The 9,800-nt window shown below is 44.8% G+C and overlaps 1 protein-coding gene across 3 annotated transcripts; it reads right to left on the bottom strand.

The window, feature by feature from the left end:
- Window positions 1–2,501: 2,501 nt before the first annotated feature.
- Window positions 2,502–8,670, bottom strand: LOC135518659 (neurofilament medium polypeptide-like). 3 transcript variants are annotated; one of them, XM_064943809.1, is made up of 4 exons: window positions 7,556–8,670; window positions 6,450–6,574; window positions 4,384–6,286; window positions 2,502–3,825 (listed from the first exon to the last, which is right to left on the bottom strand). In XM_064943809.1, exons 1-4 carry the CDS (start codon window positions 8,597–8,599, stop codon window positions 3,379–3,381), a joined length of 3,519 nt encoding a protein of 1,172 aa, XP_064799881.1. In that variant the 5' UTR covers window positions 8,600–8,670; the 3' UTR covers window positions 2,502–3,378. The 3 variants fall into 3 exon arrangements, with proteins under 3 accessions (XP_064799881.1, XP_064799883.1, XP_064799882.1); XM_064943811.1 differs by having other exon boundaries at window positions 2,502–3,953; window positions 5,142–6,286; XM_064943810.1 differs by having other exon boundaries at window positions 2,502–3,955; window positions 5,324–6,286.
- Between the last annotated feature and the right edge of the window lie 1,130 nt (window positions 8,671–9,800).

The raw sequence follows: 9,800 nt of genomic DNA, 5'->3' as shown, positions 1-9,800 counted from the left end.
AGGATGATATCTATGAGGGTGGAACTAAATGGTTGGTGAAGGCAAATTGCGCAGGGCTCTGGGCTCCACAGTGAAATAAGACAATAATCACTATCCAGGATTAGGCAAGGCATATTGATATTAGGGAGAGGCATGTGGAGCCCAGTGATCATAGGGGTCCAGTGATTGGTTGGACTGACACGGCGATTCAGACAGCTAGCAGGCCGGGACGGAGGAAAGACTGATTTAGCCTCCACGTGCGGTGACGTCGATAGACCAGTCGTGATGGATTAGTAGGGTTCTGAGTAGCAGAGGGGTCCAAGTCCAATAGGCAAAATAGGTATAGTGGCCCAAGAAATTGGCCGATGGATCTATTCAGCTAACAATCCAAGATGCTCTAGACAGCTAGCGGGCCGTGGCTAGCAGGCTAGCAGATGGGCATTCAGGGGACGTTGCGACCTAGGGGCCAGTTGAGTACCCCCTCGAACAGATTACGTCGGTAGTCCAGTCGTCAAGGATCGGCGAGGTTCAGTGCCCCGTACCGGCAGTAGAAGGGGTCTGGGTATTGTAGCCCAGGAGTGGCTGATGGGCCTCTTCAGCTAGCCGGGAGAATAGGCCTAGCATGGGCTAGCTCCAGGCTAATTGGTGCTTGCTTTGGGACAGATGTTACCCAGAAGTAGTCACTCGGATTGCAGCTAGCTAGCTGCGATGATCCATCTGAAAGGTTCAGAGCTTGCGGTAGGAATCCGGGAATATGGAGAGAAAATAGGTACGGTTTGAGTCGTGTTGTACAAAGTGGTGAGAGCTTGCTGAGCTTAAGGTTAGCTGATGACCACCAGCAGTGGTTAGCTGACTACAAGCTAGTAGCTAGTGAGCTGGCAAGCTTCTGTTGGGGGATTCAGGTTCCGGAGGTAAATAAATATAGTTTAGAAAAAACAGATCCACACCATGTTGGGTGAGGTGGGTTGCAAGAGACTATTATGAAGTTGAGGTTTAGAGAAATATAAAAGATATGCGAAGAAAAAGATATATACATCCGACACGACAGGATGAAGGACAAAGACGTCTGACTGCTACACCATCTTGGATTTGCAGAAAATCTTGTTTCTCGTGGACTGAGAGTATTTAGGTGCCTTTTGGCAAACTCCAAGCAGGCTGTCATGCGCCTTTTTAAGTGGCTTCCATCTGGTAACTTTACCATAAAGGCCTGATTGGCAGAGTGCTGCAGAGATGGTTGTCCTTCTCGAAGGTTCTCCTATCTCCACAGAGGAACTGTGGAGCTCTGTCTTAGAGACCATCCCTCCCTGACCAAGACCATTCTCCACCGATTGCTCAGTTTGGCCGGGCGGCCAGCTCTTGGTGGTTCCAAACTTCTTCCATTAAAGAATGATGGAGGCCACTGTGTTCTTGGGGACCTTCAATGCTGCAGAAAAGTTTTGGTGAGCACTACAGACCTTATATAGACAGTTTTGTGCCTTTCCACATCATGTCCAATCAATTGAATTTACAAAAGTGGGACTCCAAGTTGTAGAAACATCTCAATGATGATCAATGGAAACAGGATGCACCTGAGCTCAATTTTGAGTCTCTTATCAAAGGGTCTGAATACCTAAGTAAATAATGTTTTCTGTTTTTTATTTGTAATAAATTTGCAAACATTTCTAAAAACATGTTTTCGCTTTGTCATTATGGGGTATTTTGTGTAGATTGCTAAGGATTTTTTTATTTAATCAATTTTTGAATGAGTCTGTAACGAAATAAAATGTGAAAAAGTAATGGGGTCTGAATCTTTTCCGAAGGCACTGTATGTCATAATATTTTTTTTAAATGCTAGATAGAATATTTTGTTCTGAAAGTTTTAGGAACAAAAACTTATATGTAACACCCCAGGTGTTATCGTGCTTTGTGGCATAGAATCAGACCAACTATCCTTCTAGCATTATAATTTGGATTCATTCACTGTGAGTGAGTGATAGGCTACATTTCAAAGAAACCTCTTCATGGATTCTGCCTGAGATAGTCGCTGTCCATTTTTCCGGTGGTGCTGAATTTCAAATTACGATCGGGTTGCTGTCTGCTTTAATGTTGCTAAATCTCCGAAGGACCTATCACTCAATTGTTTATCTTGTCATGTAAAATACTTTGAATTAAATATGTATAGTTTAAAATCATGTTTACCAATGTAGGTCATGTTGTTCTCAAATAATGTAGCTATTTGCTGAAACTGCATATACATATCTCAATATTAATACAATATCTCATATTACTCTCTCATGTTCACTGTTGTTTTAATATTATTTTACTATCCTAATTTATGTAATATTGTTTTACTATCCAAATGTATTTTATATTGTTTTACTATCCTAATTTATGTAATATTGATTTACTAGATCATGAAGCATGCAATCCCACCCCTATGAAAGCAGATGAAGATAGTGTGCATGTTGAGGTGAGACAGCTACTGTAAATGAACAAGTGTAAGGACAGGACAGGACAATTGCATAAATGAACAAGAGACCATATTTCTATTTCAGTATGACATTTATTGAGCAAATGCTGCTGGGAAATAGTTCATGATGAGTAAAGACATGGGATTGCAAACTGTAGCACCTCATTTAAATTCGCTATTAAATTCAAGTCCATCCTATGCATACAAGAATGTATGTGTGTGCATTTACATATTTATTTTCAATTGCACTCATTACGTAAACATAATAAATACTGATAAAAAGCATGTTTAAGGCTCAGAGTTTCTTCAAGGTTCTTAATGCTTTAGTTGCTTCGGGTACTGTATGTTTATGATCATCAGTACATTGCACCATCGTCTTTCTCATTCTTCACTATATTGTGTTGTAGACGATTGTATTTTTGGCTCAGTTGGTATCTTCACATAAAAAGGCTAGTCCCTTTGAACATGTGTCTCTAAAGTGGACCCTCCAACCCAGGCACCCCTTTTTGAATTAACATTTGAATTAACATACATTTCTATCCCTCTCCCACCCACATACAGTATGCATCTAAACTGTAAACCTTCCATCCATCCATCCTGGTTAGAGCGGAGGGGTCTCCCTCCCTGAGCTAGCATGCAGACGCCCCCACCCGTGAGCCCTCCCGTGAACTGCAGGGAAACATAAAGACAATTAATAATCTGTCCCACTATCACATTTTCCTGATATAATCTGCAGCAAAACCCATTTAAAGCTTTCTCTCAACATGCACTTTTTAAACGTTAGCTTTGTCACATCCTATGCCTTCTCTCGTTGCTTTTCTGTATGTTTGAGAGTGGTTTTCTTTATTACATCGCTCTAGCTCTATGATTTCTTTGTTATGTTAGTTCTGGGTTGATTGCTTGTTGTCGTGTCATCTTTGCTCCTCCTGAGTGGGTTGGATGGAGCGCAGTTACTCAGTTTCAGTCACCACCTTGACGGACTGGGAAGAGTGTTTCTCCATCTTCTTGTTGGAGACTGTCTTCTCCTGCATCACATCCTCAGACTCCTTCACAGTCTCGGTGACAGTGACTGATTTGGTGACATGCTCCACCGTTTTGGTGATGACCACCTTCTGGTCCTTTGGATCATCTTTCTGGTCCGGGTCATCTTTAGTGGGGCTCTCGTCCACTCCATTTGAGATAACATCCTTCTCCTCTGCCTCTTTCCCACCCTCATCCTTCTTGTCCTTGTCCTCTGGGGTAATCTTCTCCACATCTCCGTTCATGGCTGCGTCTTTCTTTTCTACCTTCCTCTCTTCCTCTGAATGACTCTTTTGGTCTACTTTCTCTTCTGCAGCCTTGGGGGCCTCTGACATTGGAGCTTCTGGTTTGGGGGCCTCACCCTTAGGGGACTCTGCCTCAGGGTATCCTAATTTGGGGGATTCAGATTTGGGGGATCCTGTAGTTTTTGGGGATTCCGATTTGGGGGAGCCAGCAGGTTTTGGGGATTCAGATTTAGGGGATCCAGCAGGTTTGGGGGATTCAGAAGTAGGGGATCCAGCAGGTTTTGGGGATTCAGATTTAGGGGATCCAGCAAGTTCTGGGGATTCAGATTTAGGGGATCCAGCAGGTTTTGGGGATTCAGATTTTGGGGATCCAGCAGGTTTTGGGGATTCAGATTTAGGGGATCCAGCAGATTTGGGGGATTCAGAAGTAGGGGATCCAGAAGGTTTTGGGGATTCAGATTTAGGGGATCCAGCGAGTTTTGGGGATTCAGATTTCGGGGATCCAGCAGGTTTTGGGTATTCAGATTTAGGGGATCCAGAAGGTTTTGGGGATTCAGATTTCGGGGATCCAGAAGGTTTTGGGGATTCAGATTTGGGGGATCCAGCAAGTTTTGGGGATTCAGATTTGGGGGATGCAGCAGATTTAGGGGATCCAGCAAGTTTTGGGGATTCAGAAGTGGGGGATCCAGCAGGCTTTGGGGATTCAGATTTAGGGGATCCAGCAAGTTTTGGGGATTCAGATTTAGGGGATCCAGCAGGTTTTGGGGATTCAGATTTAGGGGATCCAGCAGGTTTTGGGGATTCAGATTTAGGGGATCCAGCAGGTTTTGGGGATTCAGATTTAGGGGATCCAGCAAGTTTTGGGGATTCAGATTTAGGGGATCCAGCAGGTTTTGGGGATTCAGATTTGGGGGATCCAGAAGGTTTTGGGGATTCAGATTTGGGGGATCCAGCAGGTTTTGGGGATTCAGATTTGGGGGAGCCAGGTTTTGGGGATTCAGATTTCGGGGATCCAGCAGATTTGGGGGATTCAGAAGTAGGGGATCCAGCAGGTTTTGGGGATTCAGATTTGGGGGATCCTGTAAGTTTTGGGGATTCCGATTTGGGGGAGCCAGCAAGTTTTGGGGATTCAGATTTAGGGGATCCAGCAGGTTTGGGGGATTCAGAAGCAGGGGATCCAGCAAGTTTTGGGGATTCAGATTTAGGGGATCCAGCAAGTTTTGGGGATTCAGATTTTGGGGATCCAGCAGGTTTAGGGGATTCAGATTTAGGGGATCCAGCAGATTTGGGGGATTCAGAATTAGGGGATCCAGCAGGTTTTGGTGATTCAGATTTGGGGGATCCAGCAAGTTTTGGGGATTCAGAAGTAGGGGATCCAGCAGGTTTTGGGGATTCAGATTTGGGGGATCCAGAAGGTTTTGGGGATTCAGATTTGGGGGATCCAGCAGGTTTTGGGGATTCAGATTTGGGGGATCCAGCAAGTTTTGGGGATTCAGATTTGGGGGAGCCAGCAGATTTAGGGGATTCAGATTTGGGGGATCCAGAAGGTTTTGGGGATTCAGATTTGGGGGATCCAGCAAGTTTTGGGGATTCAGATTTGGGGGATCCAGCAGATTTAGGGGATTCAGATTTGGGGGAGCCAGGTTTTGGAGATTCAGATTTTGGGGTTACAGCTTTGGGAGATTCATGGTTGGGGGTTCCAGCTTTTGGGGTCTCAGACTTGGGGGACCCAGCCTTTGGGGATTCAGCTTTTAGGGAGTCTGGCTTGGAGGGCTTTGGGGACTCAGATTTCTGGACCTCAACTTTTGGGGCCTCACTCTTGGGGGCTTCTGTTTTGGGAGCCTCTGTCTTGGCTACAGCTGCATTCTCATCTGTTTTGTCTTCTTTCTCATCCTTTCCTTTCTTCTCATCTTCCACATCCTTATCATCTCCATCTTTGGATCCTTTGTCACTTCCTGCATCTTCATCTTGATCATCACCCTCCTCTTCTCCCTCTCCCTCTCCTGTCTCCTCTTCTCCTCCGCTTCCTTCCTTCTCTCCAGCCTTCTCTTTGTCAGGAGAGGACTTTGATTCTGGGGCTTTAGAGCACAGGACTGTCTCCTCTAATTCCCCCTCTCCTTCTCCCTCATCACCACCTTCTGTATCATCTCTGTTCTCACCCCCATCCCCTTCTTCTTTCTCACCCTCTTCTTCTTTTTCTCCCTCTTCCTCTTCATCATCACCTTCTTTGTCCTCCTCTTCGTCCTCAGCAGGTGTGCTGGAGCTAACTTGGGCATAAGTGGAAGCTACAACCTCTTCTGATTCACCCTCTCCCTCTTCTCCCTCTGCTTCTTCTCCTCCCTCTTCTCCCTCATCCTCTCCTTCATCTGTTGCCTCTGCCTCCAGATTGGCAGAAAACTCCTGGGCCATCTCAGCCAGGGCCTGGTCCATCTCATCCTTCTCATCCTCTACTCTGGTCTCCTCGGTGATCTCCTCTACAAACTTATGCTGGACTTTCAGTTTGGAAGGCTCATACTTGGACTTCTTAGAGGAGGTGACGGTGTGGCGGTAGGGGAAAGTGCTAAAGTGGGTCTCTTCACCTTCTAGGAGTTTCCTGCAAGAACAGTAGAACATGAGATATAGTTTAGTGTAGACCGAATATAAAAATGTAGTTTATATATATAAATTACATTTTATGTTTTTATTACACATGATATATTTAAAAAAAAAGTTTTTTCAATGTTAGTCCTAATTAGCGCTCTGTTCTCGCACTGTACCTGTATGCAGCAATCTCAATGTCGAGGGCCATCTTGACATTGAGCAGGTCCTGGTACTCACGCAGATGACGCGCCATCTCCCACTTTGTGCCCTTGAGCTCATTATCCAGCTGGTGGATGGTCTCCTGCAGAGAACAAGACCGAGAGACACAAGCTGGTTAAGAGCTATTATTTCTTATGCCTATATGGATCCCTGAAATAATACTTGGTTATTTATTTCTGGTGTAGGGAAGACGCATTTCTCCATAAGGACACTGCTTTCTAAACATCATAAGGAAACGATCAGAAATATCATATTTTGTGATCCTGGTAATTATTTAACAAGCACATTTAAACTTGTATAGGCCTACATTTGAAACAGCACTTTGAGATTCCACTAAAATATCATTGCAATATCAATTGAAACTGTGAAGTCCTCCTGTCTCATTTATGAAAGGTGAAACTGCAAATAATTGGAAAGATTGGACTGTTGTTGTGTTAAATAATGTATTCTGACGCAGTGAACAGCACTGTGTTTCAAGGGCCCCGAGTCTCTGGCTCAGAAACGAAAAAATAACAAAAAAACAGTCTGCTGCATTATGTCTTCCCACCCCTATAATGTCTTGACCTGCACCAAGTGTCGCTGCTTATGCGTCGCCAAATGATCCAACATTTGGAGATGTTAAATCTGTGTCCATAAGATGTCAGCATTGTGCCATTTAGGCTATCTAAAGCAAAAGCGCAGACACCACTATATGGCAGAGTTTATAGCAGAGTTAAAAGACATGCATTTAGGGCCCACATAATAAAACAATTTAGTTCGTTCAAAATCAAACTAATACAATATGTGGGGACACAATGCACGTGTGTGTCTTTCTCTCTATCAAAGTGTGGGACTATCCTTATAAGTAGACCTACATTTAAAATAAGAATACAAACCTCAAAGATGTCGTGATAATATTCTCAATTTGAAATCAACGAAAAACACATCTTATTATATAATTTATTCTCTCCACTACATTGCTTCTCTTTACACAAAGAATACAACTTTATAGAATACTTCACCATGAAGCCTGTGGCTGGGGGTTTCTATATGAAAATAATGCCTACAGCGGGTCTCATCATACCTGAAGGCTGGACAGGTCGTTGTTGTGTCGGTCCTCGATGTCATTCAACTGCCTCTCCAGTGACTCCCTGGTTCCACGGACGGACTCTAACTCCACGGTCTTGGACTGAAGCTGGCGACGGTAGTCTGCTATCTCATCACGGGCGAACTTGATTGCATCTTTGTTTTGTGCCGCAGCATCAGTGAGCTTGGAATAGCGGCACATGAACCAGTCCTCCACCTGCTGCAGGTTCTGGTTGGAGTGGCCCTCGAGCTGGGTGCGGATCTCCCGGAGCGCCTCGGTGATGTCCGTCTTCTGGCTGTCTTTCCTCTCCATGGTCACCTGCGACGCCTGCACCTGGGCGAACAGGTCGCTCACCTCTTCTTCGTGGTTGTTGCGGATAAAGGAAATCTCGTCATGCAGTGACTGAACTTTCTTCTCAAACTCTGACTTCACCAAATCAGAGTCGGTCATATCTTTTTTCAACGCCCGGATGATGCCTTCCGTCTCATCCCTGATGCGGGCTTCCTCATCGAAACGGTCCCTAATTCTCTGGATGTCCTCCTCGATGTGGTCTGTGTCGAGCTGGATCTGCGCTTTATCGTGGTGAATCTGCTCCAGCATGGAGCGCAGCTCCTGGAGTTCCTGGTCGTATAAATCGCCTAGCTGGGATTGTGACACCTGCTTCTGCCGCAGCGTCTGGATCTCCTCTTCGATCTGGCTGTTCTGCTGCTCCAGGTAGTGCACCTTGTCGATGTAACCGGCGAAGCGGTCGTTGAGCCCCTGGAGCTGCTCTTTCTCGTTGGAGCGCTTGTAGTCTCCGTTCGTTTGATTGAAATCAACGCTGTCGGCGGAGCTGAGGAGTGTGGAGCTGTACGCTCTGGCTACCGGCATATTGACGCTCCTCTTGTAGGAGGAGGTCATCGTGGAGCCTGGGCTTGCCCGGGACCAGGACTGAGAACGGAACCCGCTGGAGGGGGTGCCAGTGGAGCGGCCATAGGTGGTCCTACTATCCATACTTCTCCTGAACGGACTCCCTATCGAGTCCACCGGGTGGTAACTCATCCGACCAGACCAGGGGTTGCGTGTGCAGATGGAATGGAAGGTGTCCGAGGTGGAGGAGTGGGGCGAGTATGTGTTTGCAGGTGCGGGGTGGATGGCGCTCACAGTATTCTTAGTCTCACCGGCTGTCCTTTATATAGGAGAAGCTTATCGCTAACAAGGCAGAGACTGTTTTTACTGGCCCATTGATCGAACGGAGGGGGAGGGCGATGTCTCAACCCTTCATACTCTATGTAAGTGAAACACTACTTGAGTGTGTGAGGGTTCGCGGGTGGCCGTTTGAAAGCAGAGGAATGATCACACATAGGGAGAAAAAAGGAAATGGGATGATTATCATTAGGATGTTTGGGATAGCCTATGTGTCCTTGACGTTGATGTGTTTATCATTTGTCTCTTGTCATACAGTTTCCTCCAAATTTTGAACATTCGAATAAGAGAGAAAATTATACATGCATCTCTGCATTTGCTAATTCAACCAGCCAATATGGAGCAGTTCAATGACCCATGTTAATGATTATTTCCCCTATTATTAGTTAGCAAAAACGGTTATACCAGAAATGATCAATTTACCGATGCAATTTAGAGTGATAGCAATATCGGCTCCATGGACAGCACCAGTCCGCCAGACTCCAATATCAGCGCCATGGACAGCGACTTAATGCAGCAAAACACCATTACCGTTCTTTTTAAGTGTTTGAAAAGTGTTGAAAATGTTTCTCTCAAATTGAACAGAATGATTGATCATTAAATGAATTGAACTAATAATGCATATTTGCTTATGAACATGTGCAAAGCGAACCAATTTCCTATAGTGATGTTTTGCTTGTGCTCAGTCTTCAATAATAGGTGATTGATTACTTCTTGACAGGAAACCTCCCAAAATCAAAGGGATTACCATCAGTGACCTACCGATGACGTATAAAGTGAGACTACCATGAGGGGGTTGGTTCAATCAATATGATTTATTTATGTGACCACTTGCTACTTTCAGGAAGTGTTGAAGCATTAATCATAGTTGTAGTTATTGACAGCTATTGGTATAGATTACAGTTATGATCAGCCTGTGCTTATATGCAAGTAATTTACCCCATTCAATAGAATATATCACCTTCATAATGCATATCATAATGTTATGGACAAACTTGCCCTTTTATTTTGAGCCATTTCAAACCAAAGCATTTCTCTAGTGATGAATAGGCATCCA

This window comes from Oncorhynchus masou, chromosome 28 (assembly GCF_036934945.1).
Source record: "Oncorhynchus masou masou isolate Uvic2021 chromosome 28, UVic_Omas_1.1, whole genome shotgun sequence".
NCBI classification, from domain to species: Eukaryota; Metazoa; Chordata; class Actinopteri; order Salmoniformes; family Salmonidae; genus Oncorhynchus; species Oncorhynchus masou.
This window is presented reverse-complemented; position numbering and strand designations above follow the sequence as displayed.

Excerpts from the sequence above, each read along its gene's own strand:
- LOC135518659 (XM_064943809.1), bottom strand. The coding sequence starts at position 8,599 with ATGAGTTACCACCCGGTGGACTCGATAGGGAGTCCGTTCAGGAGAAGT. Across the intron at positions 6,575-7,555 it reads ACGACCTGTCCAGCCTTCAG|GAGACCATCCACCAGCTGGA; the intron begins GTATGATGAGAC and ends TGTTCTCTGCAG. Across the intron at positions 6,287-6,449 it reads ATTGAGATTGCTGCATACAG|GAAACTCCTAGAAGGTGAAG; the intron begins GTACAGTGCGAG and ends CTGTTCTTGCAG.